Source organism: Lepus europaeus, chromosome X (assembly GCF_033115175.1).
Source record: "Lepus europaeus isolate LE1 chromosome X, mLepTim1.pri, whole genome shotgun sequence".
NCBI lineage: Eukaryota > Metazoa > Chordata > Mammalia > Lagomorpha > Leporidae > Lepus > Lepus europaeus.
Window position 1 is genome coordinate 128,916,416 of NC_084850.1, and position 20,279 is coordinate 128,936,694.

General features: G+C 37.4%; 1 protein-coding gene across 11 annotated transcripts in view; it reads left to right on the plus strand.

The window, feature by feature from the left end:
- Positions 1 to 20,279, plus strand: part of BCLAF3 (BCLAF1 and THRAP3 family member 3) — an 87,180-nt gene that overhangs the window by 30,344 nt on the left and 36,557 nt on the right. For 6 of the 11 annotated variants that reach the window (XM_062183779.1, XM_062183777.1, XM_062183778.1 and 3 more), the window contains 5 exons: positions 273 to 932; positions 11,149 to 11,324; positions 12,851 to 12,965; positions 14,885 to 14,948; positions 16,366 to 16,481. In XM_062183779.1, coding sequence (XP_062039763.1) covers positions 273 to 932; positions 11,149 to 11,324; positions 12,851 to 12,965; positions 14,885 to 14,948; positions 16,366 to 16,481 — 1,131 coding nt within the window. Of the gene's footprint in view, positions 1 to 272; positions 933 to 11,148; positions 11,325 to 12,850; positions 12,966 to 14,884; positions 14,949 to 16,365; positions 16,482 to 19,206; positions 19,414 to 20,279 lie in introns of those variants that run through there. The other 5 variants (XM_062183781.1, XM_062183784.1, XM_062183785.1 and 2 more) reach the window with 5 other exon arrangements.

Genomic DNA, 20,279 nt, shown 5'->3' on the forward strand with positions numbered 1-20,279 from the left:
AGGTTGAAGATGATCACCTTGAAAAGCTTTTGTCTAAATAGATAGAAAAGCATTATAATTTAGTTATGCTCTACTAGTAAAGTATTTCATTTTATATTTAATCATGCTAATGACTAGAATTTTTTTAAAATATGTATTCCTTTTTAACTACCCTTTACCTCTATGAATTGGCTTGAGGGATTATTAATTAACAATCTGCCCAAAATTCTATACATATAGCTTCTTACTTTCTTCTCTTTAGTGCAGGTATAAACTGCTTTGTGTTATCACAGGTATCCTGAAGATCATGATTTCAACAGCTATGGACACATGTTCAAAAGACTTAAAGATGTGGAGTGGTATGAAAACAGAGCGCCTTCCAGGAACCCAAAATGGAAGCCTGAACATCCTCTTTCACCTTACCAAGAAGAGAAAGATCAGTGGGACATTGGTGCCCAAACTCATCGATACACTGAGAGGGAATACCCAGGGACTAGTTCAACTGCCAAAGTGTCCTATGACTATCGCCACAAACATCAGAAGCCGTCAGGTGGAGACCAGAATTTTACTGATGGGAGAACTCAGAGGTACTTGAGGGAAGATAGAAAACATAGTTTTCAAAAAGGCACTGTAAATAGAGAATCAGATTGTTTTAGTGCTGGAAGAGGGAGAGAGACTGAAGGTGGGCAAGGCAGAGAACCTTTTAAACCAGCTAAGGAAGACTGCATCGCCTGTTCTCGCTCAAATAAAAATGAGGTTGGTTTGAGGCCCTGTAATGATAAATGGAAGGGAAAAGGAAAGACAGAAGGGGATTGCAGAAGAGAGAGCAACTTTTCCAGTAACCAACCTGATAAAAGTCAGAAACTTGCTGATGTGAAACCTTTATTTGTCAATCTTAGGAAGAATTCACTTACAGTTAAAGTAGCTGTGAAGAAAACAGTAGATAAATTCAGGTATTATCTTTGTTTTTTCTATATGATATTTAATGTTTCTTCCACCTTAATTTGCAGTTACAAAAATGGAATTTTTGGTGTGTTAGAGTCCACAGGGGTGGGGAATCACCTGAATTTTTCTCAAAAGGCCCGATGATAATGAGGGTAAATTCTGTATGTTTCTACATCCTGTCTCCAGATGCTTCTTGGATGCAAAGCTTTCCATGCAGTTGTTCTTCCTAAACTCATGTGCTTTTATGCTGCCAGATTTTCCTTATCTGTGGATTGGCTAGATGGAGTTCAAGGAGACTTATTCCTTGATTAGTTTCTCAGAGCTTTTATTCCTTGTTACCTGAAATTCAAGAAAATTTTTGAGCTGAAAGGGACCTTAGCAGGCTCTGATTTTATAGAAGTGGAAAGTGAGGCCCTGAGAGATGAGGTGAATTGTCCAAGTCAGAATTGCTGAAATCCACTGAACAAGGGGGTGACTTTAATATGGTTCCTGCTGCCAGCTCAAAATGACTATGACTTTATCAACTGGATTTTCCCATGTAGAGGAAATTAAGCTACTATCTAGGAAAATGCCTGTAATGAGACATTTGCTTTAGCTCTTAATGATTCTTTAAAAAACAGAATACTTTGTAATAGGTTACATTCTCCTAAAGCAAGCATGTATGCTTTGTTCCATTATGAATATTACCTCCGTTTATGGATGCTGAAAATAAGACATTACAGTTGGCTTTGTCAGCTAAATCTGTTCACTACCTTAGTATGCCACTAGAGTGTGAATGAAAAAGTGGTGGACCATGTTGATTTGATGCATTTACATTCATAATTGACTCTTCCTTGTATTTGAATCAAAAACAAGAGAAAACAAAATCCAAAGTGTAGAAGGGGAAGGGGAGAGGGGGGTAAACCCAGGGTCCTTTTTTTTTTTAAACAAAGTATTTTTGTTCCTTTTCTTAAAAGTTAGGCATAACAGCCCCCCTCTCTCATATTTTCTCACATTCATTACACTTACAGAAAATAGTTTTAAATATACATAGTATATTTATATGTACACAGAAAACATAAGTATGATTATATTACAAAAACACAAATACAGGGAGAGAAATCACCCCAAATCCTGCGACACTAAGGCAATTTTATTAGGTTTTTGCTTTTTATTACAGTTGCTTTTGTTATTTTTATATGTATATATAAATTTACAGAGAGAGGGAGAGATCTTTAATCTACTGGTTCACTCCCCAAATGGCTGCAATGGCTGGGGCTGGGCCAGGCTGAAGCCAGGAGCCAGGAGATTCTTCTGGGTCTCCCACATGGGTGGCAGTGGCCCAAGTACTTTTTCAGGTATGTTAACAGTGAGCTGGATCAGAAGTGGAGCAGGCAGGACATGGAGCCCATATGGGATGCCGGCATTGCAAGTGATGGCTTAACCTGCTATGCCACAATGCCAGCCCCTTCTAAGTATGTATGTATTTATGTGTGACTGTCATAATATCACATTGATAATTTTATATCTTTTTGATGTGTGTCTAAATAATTTGGTAATATTATATGTCCTAATTCTTAATTTAAGATCTCAAAGGTTACAGTAAGCATCAAGCTTTAAGAATGTTACCTTAAAGCTTTTTTCTAACCTTGTGTTGTGAAAATGTTCAAGCATACAGAAATGGGGGCCAGCGCTAATGGCGTAACGGATAAAGCCACCGCCTGCAGTGCCAGCATCCCATATAGTCGCCGGTCCGAGTCCTGGCTGCTTCACTTCGGATCCAGCTCTCTAGTATGGCCTGGGAAAGCAGTAGAAGATGGCCCAAGTTCTCGGGCCCTTGCACTTGTGTGGGAGACTGCAGGAGGCTCCTGGCCCCTGGCTTTGGATCAGCTCAGCTCTAGCTGTTGTGGCCATTTGGGGAGTGAACCAGCAGATGGAAGACCTCTCTCTCTCTCTCTCTCTCTCTGCCTCTCCTTCTCTCTTATTTCGAATAAATAAATAAATCTTTTTTAAAAATACAGAAAAAAGAAAAGAATTGTGCAGTCAACAACTATGTAACTACTACCTTGAGTCTGCAGTTAACAGTCCTCTTTTATAATCACATATCTCTCCATCTCTTCATATATTGTTCTACCTTATTTTTTTGATATGTATCCAAGTAAGTTGGAAATAGCATGCTCCCCTTAAGTTTTTAGTTTTTGTTTGCAGTTTTCCTTTTTTTTTTTTAAGGATTTGTTTATTTGAAAGGCACAGTTATAGAGATGCAGAGAGAGAGAGAGAGAGAGAGAGAGAGAGAGATCTTGCATCTGCTGGTTCACTCCCCAAATGGTCACAACGGTCAGAGCCAGGCTGATCTAAAGCCAGGAGCTGAGAGCCTCCTCCAGGTCTCCCACGTGAGTGCAGGGGCCCAAGCACTTGGGCCATCCTCTGTTGCCTTCCCAGGCCACAGCAGAGAGCTGGATTGGAAGCAGAGAAGCCAGGCCTCGAACCGTTGCCCTTATGGGATGCCAGTGCTGCAGGCGGAGGCTTAACCTCCTACACCACAGTGCCAGTCCCTCTCCTTTTTCTTTTGAGGTAAAATTACATTCAATCAAATGCAGAAAAATCTTAAAACTTTTTAATAAAAGTAATAATCTCTTGTCCTTAATAATGCAGCAGTGTTTTATACTTAAAAGAGAATTAATTAATTGCCTGTAGTACTTTGAAAGAATGCTAGAAGTAGCAATTTTGAGGAATTCATTTTTAGTAGACTTCATTAGGGATACTGTAGAGTAGATTTTATAATGTGATATGAGAAGTGGAAGCTTGAGCTTTATCATAGTTGAAGCCGTTGCATCTATTGTTTTGAATTTCTGATTTTGTGAACTTTGATGAACTGTTGGTGGGGTCTGGCAACACTTGGTTGCATACAGATCGGGACCTGCAGGCTAGCTTATAAAGAGCCTTTACTGCAAATCCCCTCTCTTCTAAGACCTGAGGAATAAATAACTGAACAAATAGATATATCTTTTCAGTACGATAAGACATGATAGTCAACAAAGTCTTCCTCTCTGATTATAATTATTTCTTGATGATTGAGTTGTGGAAGAGTTCTATGGGTTGGGTCTAATTATGTGTGTGCTAATGAAGTAACCATAAAACAAAGGTGGTTAATGCTCTCAATAGAACTTTGTTTTCAATCATTAACAGAAATTGGAGTTTTTCTGCTAGAAAATGTTAAAATAATCATGCAGTGCAGATAGAGGTTTATTTGCTGATTAAAATGTAAAGTTTATCTACTTTTTTTGAAAAGACTAAGATGGTTTATTTTATGTATTTACTTTTTTGGGTTTGGTCAGATATTGGTATTCTTTATCAGTATAATTGGAAACATAAGATTATCACCCAGTTATTTCTCTAGATTCTAGTTTGTATATAGAACAGAAGTATACAGACGCGTGAATGTTCACTGCATGGTTAATACTTCTATTTTTAATAAAGACTATTCTAGTGACTCTATCAGAAACTTCATTATCAGAAATAAAAATTACCCACAGGTCATCATTATGTATGGCACAGAAAATGAGTTAAAGAATCACAATATGAAATTTTTTTAAAGATTTATTTATTTATTTGAAAGAGAAGTAGAGACAGAGAGAGAGAGAGAGATCTATCTGCTGGTTTACTCCCCAAATGGCTGCAACAGCTGGGGCTGGGCCAGGTTGAAGCCAGGAACCAGGAGCTTCTTCTGTGTCTCCCACATGAGTGGCAGGGGCCCAGGGACTTGGGCCATCCTCCACTGCTTTCCCAGGTGCACTAGCAGGGAGCTGAATCGGAAGTGGAACAGCTGGGACTCCAACCGGCTCCCATATGGGATGCCAGCACTGCAGTTAGACGCTTAACCTGGTACGCCTCAGCCCCTGCCCCATCAAATTGAGGAAAGAAGTGCTGTACAGATGTGAAAAATCTGATGTGAAAAACTAACTAGGTATGAAGGGAGGTAATCTAATCACACAGGTTCACTTAATGATGGGCAATGTTCAGCTAGAGGCACAATAAACTGTAGATAGAGACATTTTGACAACCAAATCTGCTACTTTGCTGTTATACAGTATAAAAAAATGAAAAATTTTCTCCTTAATATTTCTCATATACTTTTTTGGATTTATTTTATTTATTTGAAAGACAGAGGGAAAGGAGCAAGAGAGAGATCTTCCAACTGCTGGTTCACTCCTCAAATGGCTGTAATGGCCAGGGTTGGGCTAGACCAAAGCCAGGTCTTCACCTGGGTGCATGGGTCTAAGGACTTGGGTCACCTTCTGCTTCTTTTCCCAAGCACATTAGCAGGGAGCTGGATTGGAAGTGGAGCAGCTGGGATTCTAACTAGCGCCCATATGGGATACTGGCATTGCAGGTGGCAGCTCAACCCATTATGCCGCAATGCTGGCACCAACTCTCATATACACTTTTGTTTGGTAAAAGTTCTTATTTATTTGAAAGGCAGTTACAGACAGAGAGGGAAGAGAGAGATTTTCTATCTGCTGGTTCACTCCTCAAATGTCTGCAATGGCCAGGACTGGGCCAGGCTGAAGCCAGGAGCCAGGAGTTATTCCAGAGCTCCCACATGGGTGCAGGGGCCCAAGGACTTGGGCCATCTTCTGCTGTTTTCCCAGGCACGTTAGCAGGAAGCTGGATTGGAAATGGAGCAGCCAGGAGTCAAACTGGTGCCCATATAGAATACCAGCATTATAGGCAATGGCTTAACCCACTATACTACAATTCTAACCCCTCATATACTTTTTTTTAACATTTGTATTTGAAAGGTACAGTGAAAGAGAAAGGAAGAGCCAAAACGAGGGAGATCTTCCACTCATTGACTCCCAAAATGGCTGCAATAGCAAGGTCTGGGTCAGGCTGAAACCGTGAGCTAAGAACTCCATCCTGGTCTCCCACATAGGTGGCAGGGCTCCAAGTACTTGGACCTACTTCCACTGCCTTCCTAAGTGCACTAGCAGGAAGCTGAGTCAGAAGTAGAGTAGTTGGGACTCAAACTAGCACTCTGGTTTGGGACGCCAGCATTGCAATCAGCAGCCTAACCTACTTTGCCACAGTACCAGCCCCCTCATACGCATTTTGTAAAATAAAAAATTAACAGAGAAATTCCCCTCTCATTTCAATTTTTCACCCTGGTTTCTCTTAGTGTCTCCAAAGGGATCTAGTACAGGGATGTGAACATTCAGATGAAGTTTGGAGAACATAGGTTTTTGTCTTGCTTTGGCTTTGGGCCAGTGAGTAGTTCTGTGACACTGAGCAGGCCACCTTGCTATACCTTATGGGCTTGAACTAACCTGGTTTAAGCGTCTGTTTCCTTTGACCATGTGTTTATATCTGTTGAAACTAGTTGACAGGCACATGGAGGGTCATCATATGATTGATTCTTTGACTTTTGTATATATTTGAGATTTTTAAATTTTTTTTGAAAAAAACAGTACTTTATTGATATTAGTGGTCATTTTGTCTATCATCATTTTTTTTTTTTGACAGGCAGAGTTAGACAGTGAAAGAGAGAGACAGAGAGAAAGGTCTTCCTTCTGTTGGTTCGCCCCTTAAATGGCTGCTACAGCCAGCGTGCTGCACCTATCCGAAGCCAGGAACCAGGTGCTTCTACCTGGTCTCCCATGCGGGTGCAGGGCCCAAGCACTTGGGCCATCCTGCACTGCCTTTCCCAAGCCACAACAGAGAGCTGGACTGGAAGAGGAGCAACTGGGACTAGAACCCAGCACCCCAACCAGGACTAGAACGCGGGGTACCGGCGCCGCAGGCAGAGGATTAGCCAAGTGAGCCACAGTGCCAACTGATTTTGTATTACTAAAAATTATATATTTTAAACTCAAATTGGTCTTAATCAAGTAAAAAATTTTGAATATAAATTAAGCCAAGAAAGTGGAAAATACTGAGGTCAGCATTATGGGTACAGCCAGTTAAACCACCACCTGTGACAGCAGCATTCTGTATGGGCACCAGTTCATGTCTCAGCTGTTCCACTTCCAAGCCAGCTCTCTGCTAATGGTCTGGGGAAAGCAGTGGAAGAAGGCCCAAGTGCTTGGGCCCCTGCCACCTCAATGGGAGACCTGGATGAAACTTTTGGCTCCTGGCTCTCCATTGAGACAGTCTTGGGAGTGAACCAGCAGATGGAAGATCTTCTCTGTCCTTCTCTGTAACTTTCAAATAAATAAGTCAATCTTTTCAAAAAAAAGAAAGCTAAGAAAATAAAATTAAATTAGCTTCAATTAAAACATTGAAGGCTATCATCTGTAATTGGGAATTTCAGTTTTTAAAACTGTGAAAAATGCGTTTCAGATGACACTTGGTCTTTTCAGCCTAACTGCTTGCTTTTGGGTGTTTCCTGAAATTAACAACTTATTAATACATGACATAGGAAATATTGGATGGTAAATGTAAACCAAGAAATGACTAAATTTACAAATGCAAATACTTAGCTGAAGTACTCATTCCAAATTGATCAAGTAATTTTCTGTTCATCATTTATTCATTTAGTGAGTATTTTTTAAAGGCCTACCTCATGTAAGAAAGCCTGTTAGGCTATCCTAGAGCTGTAGAGCTGTGCAAGAGCAGGTATCTTCCCCACTGGTTTTGTAGACAAATAGGGTGACATTGGTAATACCATGGTGTAGTAAGTGATGCAGAGATGATGTGTGACGCAGCAGGATGGGAGACACCAACTTGGGAGATTGAGGGAAGACTTCATGTGAGCTAGGCCATGAAGGCTGGTGTTTTTAGACACATGAACGTGAGGTGGAAGATGTTTCATCTCTACAGGTTAATGGCACAAAGATATAGCCAGGAACTTTGAGCTGTTTGGTTCTGAGCAGTCAGGGAAAACGAATAGAGGGAACTGAGACTGGGAGAGTAAGAATGCTGTGCCTGCCAGCCTGAAATGGATGTGAATTAGTGGCTAGGAGAGGGCAGGCAGCTCATTCTAGCCAGAGGTTTGTCTTTTTGAGTGGGACTGTGTGGGTGTTGGGGCTGGCAAGTCTGTTAGGGAACTTCTGTGAAAAAAAGTAATGAGATGCTGAATCTCATTCATTCACTCCAAAAGTTCTAAATGTATTCTTAGGAAGGCCGGAGCAAGTAATATTATTGGGAAAGTGCTTTATAAATTGTAGGATGCTGTGCAAAATGGAAAAAAAAAACAGAAAGGAAGCTCTGTATGTGCCATTTAGATTTGGTTATATATTACAGGCTTCCAGAAGGAAAAGTACCCTGTTGATTTTGGTTGTGGTTATTGTTTTGCCATGCAGTTTTTTTTTTTTTAATGAGTACTAATGTGCACAATAGGAAATTAAGGTTTAATGTAGCTTTTTATTTTTTAAGTTATTTTTATGACACACAAGGAAGAACATCAGCAAAAGTATCTTTAAACAGAGAAAAACAGGGACAATAAGGAGAAGGAACAACAGAACTTAGAAGATTTAGTGAGACCAGTACCTAATGTAGTGTTAGAATATAAGTTTTTGGCTGAATTTCAGTTTTAAAAACTGTCAAAAATGTGTTTCAAATGATATTTGGTCTTTTCAGCCTAACTGCTTGCTTTTGATGTGAAATTATTAACTTGTTAATATATGGCATAGGAAATATTGAGATGGAAAATGTAAACCAAGAAATGATTAAATTTTCAAATGTAAATACTTAGTACTTTTTGCATTTTCAGCTCTAAAGAAGGGTTTTCTTGTAGCAAAAGTATCATAGTATTTAAAATTAAAATTTCCTTTTACACTATTTTAATGTGAAATTTCTAAAAATTGTAACTTTAACGCATTTTAATAAAAATTTATACTGGGGGAACTCTAGGATAAATTTTAACTGATACATTTAAACGCTAAATTTTCAGGCATTAAATATAGCTTTATAGTACACCACAGTACTCCTATGGGTTGAGGTTTGCACCTGGAGTGGAGATAGGAGCTGTGCCAGTAATTCATTTGTAATAAATTACAGTTCTTTTTTTTTTTTTAATTTATTTGACAGCTAGAGTTAGTGAGAGAGAGACAGAAAAGTCTTCCTTCCGTTGGTTCACCCCCCAGATGGATGCTACAGCCGGAGCTACCGAAACCAGGAGCCAGGTGCTTCTTCCTGGTCTCCCACGCTGGTGCAGGCGCCCAAGCACTTGGGCCATCTTCCACTGCCTTCCCGGGCCACAACAGGAGCTGGACTGGAAGATGAGCAACCGGGACTAGAACCTGGAGCCCATATGTAGTGCCAGCACCGTAGGCGGAGGATTAACCCAGTGTGCCACGGCGCCGGCCCCATAAATTACAGTTCTATCCATTACCCAGTGGAAAAACTGGAAAACTTTATCAACTGGCTTCCTCTTTGGAAAAAACTGAGGCTGTAAAAAATAGCCTAATAACTGATGTCCACTTGTGGTTGGGCCACTTTTATAGTTCTATTTAAATAGCTTATCTTTCTCCTATAAAAATTGTTTTAACCTATACATTTTTGGAGCATGGAGCAGGCTTTTGTAACATTAAACCCCTTTAAGCAGAGAGCACTTGTGATTCCTTGTTAGTGAGATTGGTATGGGCTGTTCTAGAGTTTGGCAGTGAATGTCTCTTAGCTAGTCATCATATACAGTAGAACGCTTAGAGAAAAGTAGGAGGAAAAGGGAAATGGACCTTTTAATGAATCAAGGAAACTGTAGCAGTGACATCAGCCTGCTACATATCACTTTTCTGTCTTGGTATCTCAGCAGGAAATTTTCTCCAATGCTGCTCGTCTGAGAGCAGGTAGCATGAAAAATCAGATGAAATCCTTTCCTCTGATAAGTTATTAAGACCAGTATTTAGAAGAATTGAACATTTCAGATAAAGAATATCTATAAGCCCCTTATAACTCCAGAACAATTTCAGATATTTGGCTAAGCAAAATAAATATGTGTACACTTGCACCCACATCCCCAAACATATCTATCTGATTAGTAATGTTATATGATTGAGATATTATTTATTCCATTGGTTCTGCTAGTATTTAAAACATACTTAAAAATTCTCTTCTGAATTTATTTTCAGAGGCTATAGCATGCTCATAAAGAACCCCAGCATTGTAATCTCAGTTTTTTGGACAATGAACTTGATTTTGGGGATGGGCATTTAGAATTAAGTTCAGAAGAATAAGATAGGTGCAAGCTGATTACTGCCCTTTGGGTAAAAATAAGATATAAATATAAAATAAGGCATTTTCTCCTGTGACACTTAAATTGCCTCCAAATGGAGACTATAAGGGTAGTTTTAAGCAAGAGTAGCATCTTGGAATAAGGTACTATTTTTCATTATGATACATGAAGACTAATGTTCAATTGAGTGTTCAACCTCTTCACTGTAAAATAAAACAACCAATATATATATCATTGTCTTACTGTCATGGTCTCATTCCCATAGGGCTAGTATAAAAATTAAATGAGATAATGTTGCTAAAGTCTAAGCTACCATGTTTGGCATATGGTAATCTCTCAATAATTGTTAGCTAAATGTCATAATCATCACTTTATAATAGTACCTAGAGGTGAGGAGCGCTCTTAACAGAAATCATGAAGCTTCAGAAGGCATTTAAATAGTAAGATAGCTGGGGCGGTATAATAAATGGTAGCATTTCTTTAAGGATACATTTAGGGTGAACACTGTAATTGGTGTTAATGGCAGTAACTTTGCTAATAACTAAGACTTTTCTGAGAGTTTAGTGAGACTTCATGATTAATCTGTTAACAGAATTTGCTTTCAGGATGCTGTTCTAAGCTTTTCATTGCTGATACTGAAGTATAAGGATTTTTATGAAGTCAGAGATTCTTATGTTTGATAGCAGCTTTTAAAGTGTAGTGGTATTTCAAGATGTAATCTTGCTGGATTACAATGTTTCGGCCACTTAGGAGTAGGCAATGATCTCAGATTATTTTGCATATTAAGTGTCTTTAATGCCTTGTATTTGAAGTAAAAATTGTTTCACTTAGAATTTTGAGGATTTCTTGTTTGAGTAGCAAATATTTAATAACCTCTGATTTGAAAAGAACTCAGAAGTGTATATCTGTAGCTATTTTCTCTTCCTTGTTATTGTACATGCTTTATAGCATATAATTTAGCGTCTTAATTATAATAAAAGATAAACATAGTTTTATAGCTATCTTAACTTTAATAAGTTATTTCCTCAGCAAAAGAGTTTCCAATTTAGTTAAACATTTGCAAATTATTCTAGGGTTGCTTCTAGCTATTCCACAGAGAGACAGATGTCACATGATTTGGTTGCCGTTGGCAGGAAAAGTGAGAACTTTCATCCAGTGTTTGAACATCTTGACTCAACTCAGAATACTCAGAACAAACCTACAGGAGAATTTGCTCAGGAAATCATAACAATAATTCATCAAGTTAAAGGTTGGTATATTTTGCACATACATTAGGGATAACACAAAAATAATGTTCTGACTTTTCGCAAGATATAGGTAAATACCTGAGATACAGTTTAATAGTAAAATAGTAAACTATAATGAATATAGTTCAATAGTATTTTAGTATAAGTTAGATTGTGAATTAGGAAGTCTTTTGGAGAGTGTATCAGGCATTGATTCATTGATTAAAACTCATTGTTCTTTATGTGTAGTTTCAATAACCTTGTACTTCAACTGTTAGTAGATTAGGAATTACAAATTTAGAAAAAGAATGGCTGCTGCAGAAAACAGGCATTCCAAGAGCAGTGAGAAACAATAACTAATAGCCTTATAGGGAAAAGAGAGAAAACAGATGTTAACTCAAGAAATCCAGAAATCTAGGTCATTATGTGATATTCTTAAAGCCCCTGAGGGCATTCCTGCAACTTTGGGCAGTAAGGATGTTGCTAAGTGATCAATGAGAGATTCCAATTTGCCTTGACAGACTTTATGACATCAGAGAGTTACATAATAAATACTTGAAAGATTTTCATTAAATTGTGAATGTTTTGTTTTTGCTCTGACAAGTTTCCATTAATTAGAAAATTCAGTGATATAGACAGCTTTCCCCAGTGATGCTGCATACATAAGGCAGTTATGGGTATCATAAGCTGGAGGCCTTAAAGAATTTCAAAATTTTTATTTTGTACTTCTTACTAAGATATTGGCACTAATCTTTTCTACCATCATAAAACATATTTTGAAACTGAATTATTTTCTCTGCATCCCTCAAACTGAGGCATATATTTTCTTTAAAGCATGCAATTTGTCTGAAAGAGTTCACTCTCTCAACTCCAGGCCCTCTCACCCAAAGGAAGTGTGATTCTTGACAGAAAGAGAGCTGGTATTATAGAAAAATCCAGGAGATTGTTCCAGAACAGGAGCAGTAAATTAGGGAAAAGAATTGCTTAAGTAGAATCCTCATAGATCTTGTGTATTCTCTTTCTCTCTGTCCTGTTAAAAGCCTATTGTGTGGCTGATTTCAAAATATGTTCATGAACTTCAGGTGATGTAAAGTGAAGTAGGGGCCTTCTGTAATATGTAAATGTAATATTTAGCATTTGTTCAGGATTATTTTGATGTTTCAGGGTTGGTTTTGGAGTTAATTTTTATTGTCACTGAACTGTAAAGCTCTGTGCCATCTTTACTTCCCAGATACAGTAAGTTCTTATCTTGGAGAAGAAAGGTTCTCACTTTGAGAGAGCCACTGTCTTTTCCCTTGGAAAAATAAGCAGTCATGTCAGATAGGAAGAAAGTACTTAGATTCCCTAATCAGGTGTTTTTTACTTTTGCTTGAGCTTGAGAAAGCACTTGAGCACTATAAATTAGTCTGAAAAATAAGTTGAGGTACCACATATTTTCAAGAGAAAACAGATTGGATTTTGAAAAACATAGTCCCTTCTTCCTGTGCTTATAATCTTTTAAGTAGAATCAGTTTTGCATTGAGATAAAACTATTTGTTTCCCTTTTTAGCAAATTGTTTTCCATCATCTGAAACTACTCTGCATGAGCGTTTCTCAAAACTGCAAAAGACACAGGATGCAGATATAAATGAACTTAAATTGAGTGCGGATCCAGAAATTCACAGGTAATGATTGATTATTGTATTCTCATTTAACTCATGAGAATAAACCTAGCAGCAGGTATGGGTTAGAGTTTCTTTCTGAGCTTGCTCAGCTGGGCTTACTGTATATTCTAAGTATATTTATAACATGAAAACAGGACTAACCCAAGCAGGTACTGGGCCAGTGCACATTAATGGAATAGGTTACATTTACACTATTGAAAAGTGTTGTGTAACTTTGAAAAGCAATGACCTGAACAGCCCTTGTCATGATTGTTGAGGAACAGTTCTATTTTTCTTTTCTTTTTTCTTTCTTTCTGAATACCATTGGTTTAAGTCTTTACCTAACATAGAATTAATCATATATGTAAAGTCAATTGAAAAATAGATCTCGGGGGGAAAAATAAGGGTGGGAATAAGAGAGGGAGGAGGAAGTCTGTAACTGTAAAGCTTTATAGTTCTGCATACATGTCAATGGACTTACTTCTAAGTGTACAGTTTAAAAACTTTGCATGGGACCCCAAATCCCATCAAGCTGAGTAGTAAAAATGCCATCTTAAGTGTTACAGTGACCAAATTAAGTGTTAAAGTGAGCATATAGATAGAACTAAGTGTTAAATGCATTATATAAATATGATCTAGTGTTCACTAATAAGAATAGATAGAAATAAAAAGGAGAGAATGCTCCAACATGGGAAGCAGTCCACACAGCAGACTCAAAGAATGACAATTGCTTTAAATAGCACTCTGACCTCAGAATCAGCTCTTAAGGCATTCTGGTCTGGCTGAAAAGCCAGTGAGAGCATTTCAGGCATGGAAAGCCAAGACACTGTGGCAAAAAAAAAAAAATGTCCTTCATGAAGGATCTCCCTGAGTGAGACCCCAGTGAAAAGAAGGGGCCATCAAACAAGGATGTACTTCTCTCTGAAGGGAGGAGAGAACTTCCACTTTGCCTTTGGCTTTGCCTAAATACTGACAGAGACTACAATCTCAAAAGGCTTCCATAGCCTGGGCAGCTCATGACAAGAACCTCAGGTGATCACTGACGTCATACATAATAGTGTTAATTGTTAAATTAGCAGCAGGAGTCACTGTGCACTTACTCCCCATGCAGGACCTCTGTCCTAAATGAATTGTACTATGAGATTCAACTGTAAAACTTGTTCTCAAACAGTTTTTATATTTAGTGTGTGCTTGTGTGCAAATAGTTGAAATATTTACTTAGTATAGAGTTGGTCTTCTGTGTATAAAGTTAGTTAAAAATGAATCTTAATGGAGAATGGGACTGGGAATGGGAGAGGGAGGAGGAAATGGGGAGGGAGTGGGGGTGGGAGGGCCAGTATTGTGGGAAGAATCACTATTTCTAAAGATGCACTCATGAAATTTATATGCATTAAATAAAAGGTTTCTAAAAAAAAAACATGAATTAGAAGAAGGCTGGGGGAAAGTGTTGTTTATATGTGTAGAACTTTGAAAATACATACTTGCCTAATTTTGATTCTGCTGTGTCTATAATAATTGTCTACAGAAATTATCATTCAAAGAATGAAAGATAGTTGTCATGCTATTGAAATCATGGTTTGCTTCATGTGGTCTCAAATGGCTATTCTGGGGGTAGCTGGATGAAAACATGTGTCGTCATCTGCAGGCATTTGTCCAAGCAGGTGCTGCATCCTGACTCGTGAGCTGGACTGATCAGTGTTAGGATCACCAGAGCAAAGTTTGAGGCCACACAGACTAGTGATTTAGGAACCACAAAAACTGCCCTGTAACGTTCAAAGTTTATGTATGTCCTAGACATTTATATATAGATGAAAAACCACCTAGTATAGGTCCTTTCTCCAGGACCTACAAGATGTATTTAAAGTTGCATTCTAGAGTAGTAAAAACAGGGTATCAGTGTGTAATATAATTATTTATAATATATGACTTTATTATTCTAGGAGAATTGATATATCTTTGGCTGAGCTTCAGAATAAACAAACTACAGTATATGACTCAGAACAGGTAAGAAAATACAATTTTTGACAAGAGATTATCTTATTGTTGCCATACTAATGGGAAAGGGGATTGATGACTGGGACTGAAAAAGGAGGTGGAAGCACATGAAGAAGGATTGAGATCTAGAAATCTGAAATTTAAAAAGCTCTTCAAATGATTCTGATTATTAGATTGGAGTGAGAATACTGAGAAAAAATGAAAATATTTACAAAGAAGGACAACCTGTAGAGATAACAGCTTTTAAAATTGATAGAAAATTATAGCATTTAAGATTCAGTCCGAAACTCCACACTGTAAAGCTTGTGGAAAGTATAGTCAATACCTATTTTTCTGAAATAGTCATGTGGAATATATTTTGAAATATATTCATATAAAGTGAATGCAGAGGAACTAAGTTTCATTTGATATGGCCCCTTTAACTGTAGAATGTAGGAAAGATTGTCTAGGGTGTGAACTAGCAAAATAATGGAAATAATACATAATTTCTTTCTGGCCACAGATTGTGTATGGTTCCTACCCAACACCTCTTCTATTTTCTTTACTATTTAGAAGACAGTCTTGACTGGGAATTGGGGAGAAAACTAGCTCTTGTTTTAGAGGAAGTATATCAAGTTGTAAAAGAACTGCTAATTTATTCATTGAAAGTACAGGGTTTTTGTAGAGGAGAGATGAAATACTTTTCTGATAGAATATATAAGTATTTTTTTTTTACTTTTGAATTGCTTATAACTGTTACTGAGCTTTGAGAGACAGTTATTGAATAAATGATATTTTCAGAAAATTCCTAATCATCAAAATACTGTAATCAATTTACAGGAAATTTGAGGAATTTTTTTAACTCACCTATAATTCAACCACTAAAAATATTGTTTGAGCATCTTTTCTTATAATCTTCAATCTTACATCTTGCATTTTAATGTTTTTTGTTTTTATATCCTTTTTTCTGAATCAATAATGACATTCTTTTTATGTAAAATCTGATTTTATGATTGAAGATTTTTAAAAGTTTTAATGAACTTTTTTCAGTCAATGTTCCATATACTATTTGTTACCATAATTTGAGTAGTTGAACATTATTCTTTTGAGTTAAGTTTACCATCATTTATTTAACCATTTTTCCTTCCTCTGTGTGTTTTTTTTTACATTTAGGCTTTTCTGTTTTTTTTCTTAAATATAGTATTTTGAATAGGCTCATATTTAGGTATATAGTTTTTTCTTAGGGATACTGTCCCAGAAGGGATTCCTAATTCTATGTTAAGAACTTTCCTGACTGTATGGTCAGTTATGTTCTAAAATATTTTTAGCAGGATGATGAGTCCAAGATAATTTATTTAGGCCTTTTAAGTAAGATTCTTATTATATATGGTCTTTGTGCAATTAACAGTAATGTGAATGGTGTTTGTGTTTTGTCAAAATTCTTCAGACTGTGGTCAAAATAATAGATCCAAATGACCTACGGCATGACATTGAAAGGAGGAGAAAAGAACGGTTACAGAATGAAGATGAGCACGTTTTTCACATAGCTAGTGCTGCAGAGAGGTAATCAGTAGATGAAAAACATGTTGTTATCAGGAAGCTTTTGGTTCCAGCATCTTTTTCAATTTTTGTGTGATAATTTTCATTCAATTGAGGGATTTGACCCTTCAACTCTGTTTCATATGTTTAAGTGAACTCTATTAAAATGTTTCAGAGTTACTCAGTGATCATTGTATGTGGTTTGATTTAAACAACAAAAATTATGGGGTAGGTGGGATGTTTGAGGTCTTCATAATTCAGGAGGGGAGTTTAACAACTTTTTGAATATTTGCAGGAGTCAGGACCTGCAAGCTTAAGGACTATTGGCTCAAGTTGATTGAAACTCTGATACATTCTGCCCTTTAGATTTTGAAGTAGTCTTTAGTATTAAATTTCTCAAAGTCATTACAGGTCTTTTTTGGGACTCTTCTCAGATGTCTGTCCATGAAAGAGTCAGGTATGGTAGAAAATGCAGAGGATATCTAAATTTGAATCTCATTTCTGCCAATTTATAAACTGTTTGATCTTGGGCAAATTTGCTTAGTCTCTGGAGACTCTCCACCTTTAAATGATGATAAAACTGATATGTGATGTGAGGCAGTTGTACATATTAAATGAGCTGGCAAATGTGAAGTGCTAATACCATACTTAGCAAATACATCATCAGTAGATCCTCATTTTACTTTTCCAATCCCATACCTCTTTTTAAGGGCTCACAATAGCCTAGATTGGCCCCAGTGTATCTCCAATTATGGAATTCTAATTCTAATATGTGAAACTCATTGCAACTTTGGGACTACATATGATTTCAAGCTATAATTGAATGGGACAAAATTTCTACTTTGCACAAGGGTCCTCACATTGATTGGATCTCCCAAAAAGTGGGAATGTATAAATAGAACAGGTTTTCCCATAATCCTTAGTATTAAATTACTACAATATTTGACTAGACTTTTAACTCAGATCCTTAGCTAACTAGGCCTTGGTCAAAATACTTAGAGCTTGTTTAAAAATTGATTCTGATATAAGTTTAGGGCTAATTAAAAACAAAACTATGTATTTTGGCATACAAAATAATTGACAATGCAGTAGTAAAATCTTGTCCCTTGCTGGGTGAAACTCTGTAATTTCCTAATATGATAGGAATAATGTATTGCTTGACTGCCCCCCCCCCCCTTTTGAGAAGCAGAGAGAGAGAGAGAGACAACGACAGAAAGAGCTCCCTGTATGCCCTCAACAGCCTAGCCCAAGCCAGGCTGAAACCAGGAGCCAGAACTCAATCCAAGTCTCCCATGTGCATGGTAGAGACCAAGTTACTAGAAGTAGCACCTGCTACCTCCCAGAGCATACACTAGCAGGAAGCTAGAACTGAAAGCAGAGCCGGGACTTGAACCAAATGTCCAAATGCCTGCCCTGACTGTGCTCTTTTATGACATAAGCTTACTGTCATGCTTTTCTTGAGTCAGCAAGTTTAAGAAACCCAGTGTACCAAGAAAACAAGATTTTAAAATCAGATTTAAGATGATCAACATATTATAAAGACCATCTAATGCCCCCAGGATATTTCTTTACCCTTTGAGGTGATTGAGAGCTTGGAGTTAGATCTGAGTTCAATGCCTACCTCTTAGACGCCTAACTATGTGACCAACTTGGACAAATTACCTAGTCTCTGTTTCCTCATCTGTAAAACAGGAATAGGAATTAGAATTACCTCAGAGTGATGGTTAAGATTTAGGAAAGTGATGAATGTAAGGTAGAGTAGCTGGTCAGTGTTAAATATTATTAATGTTACCTTTCAGGACACTGTTGAAGCATGCACAAATGTCTTCTTCCGTGGTGTCTTTTACTGGGTTGGTAGGATTATTAAATTTGTATTGGACAGTTGGTATCACATATTGGAGTCATGAGGGTTTTGAAAAGTTGAGATATTACCATAGAATTCACTCTTTGAAAGTAAATGATTTAGAAGTTTTATAGCATATTCACAGAGTTGTGCAACTATCTCTAGTATCCAGTTCTAAAACAAAAGGAGACCCTGTACCCATTAGCTATCAGTCTTCCATTTCTCCTTCCCTCCAGCCCCTAGCAGCTAGTATTTTATTTACTGTCCCTGCAGATTGGCCTATTCTTGACATTTCATGTAAATGCAGTCATATAATGCATGCTTTTTGTGATTGATTCTTTCATGTAGCCTAATATTTTCAGTGTTCACCCATGTTGTAGCATAAAGATTCATTTTATGGCTGAATAATATTCCATTGTATGGACATGTCATATTTGATTTGCTTACCAGTTGGATGTTTGAATTGTTTCTACTTTGTGGCTATTGTAAATAATGATGCTATGAACATTTTTGTGTAAGTTTTTTTTTTGTGTAGACATGTTTTCATTGGGTGATAACTCTGTATTTAACTTTTTAAGGAACTACTAGACTACTTTCCAAAGTGGCTGTACCGTTTTATATTCCCATCAGCAATGTGTGAGGGGTCCAATTTCTCCACATCCTTGCCAGCACCTAAAATTGTTTCATTTTTTTATTGATATAGAACCTTTATCCTAATTTTATCTCACTTTATCCTAATTTACTTTCCTTATTAAAATAAGAAAAAAATTTAATTTTAGCCTATCATCTTAGAAATTTAGTTTATTGAGGCTGGCGCTATGGCGCAGCAGGTTAAACCATTACCTGCAGCGCCAGCATCCTATATGGGCACCGATTTGAGTCCCTGCTGCTCCACCTCTGATCCAGCTCTCTGCTAATGCACCTGAGAAAGCAGCAGAAGATGGCCCCAGTCCTTGGATCCCTGCACCCATGTGGGAGACACAGATGAAGCTCCTGGCTCCTGGCTTCAGCCTGGCCCGGCTCTAGGATGATGCGGCCATTTGGGAAGTGAACCAGCGATGGAAGATCTCTGTCTGTAACTCTGCCTTTCAAATAAATAAATAAATCATTAAGAACAAAGAAATTCAGTTTATCAAAGTTGACCTCATTATATCTTTACAGAAATCTTTTTAATTGAGTAAAGTATACTTTCCTTAGAAATTTGGAAAAATTGAAGCACAATGAAATCACAATCACAAGATATAGTGATTTCCCACCTGCAAGGTTGTCCCTTAAAAAGTTGAAGGCAGGTTATGTGTCTGTGTTTGCTTGCCATGTATCCCACCGCCTTGAGCTCAGTTTGTATTTGTTGAATGAATGAAGACTTTCCAAAGGAACAAATGAAACTGAGGAATAAAATTATAATCCATTTCAGTCTGGATTACTATTCCCTGATGCACTGGGATCCTTCACAATCAGGCCTAACACTTGGGGGTTCTGTCTAGTCTCCAGGATCCTGCTCTTCTCTGTGTGCTCCCACTTGAGACCAGTCTCTTAGCCTGATGTCTCTGTGTCTTCTCCTGACTGTTTCTCTGCTTCCTAACTAGTGTTACCAAGTTCCCTACAGTGTGATGAACATGTTATGTTATATAGGTATGCGATGTATGTTATGAAGTAGCTTAAAAATAGTATCAGTGAACTTTGAGAATACAATAAACTGCAGGACTTCCTCTTTTAGCCAGGCAGTCTGTGGGACCACATCTGTTCTTATTCTTGATATTGTAATAATCTGTAATCTATATTGAACTAGAATGAACTGTATAAAGATATCTTACTCATATATTCAACAAATATTTATTTATTAATGTCTTTGTTCTAGTTACTATTCTAAGCACTGGTGATACAGTGAAAAACTACACAAGCCCCTGTCTTCATGGCACTTAAGATTTAATGGTAGGAGAAAGAAAACAAATAAAATAAATAAATATTATGTCAGTGAA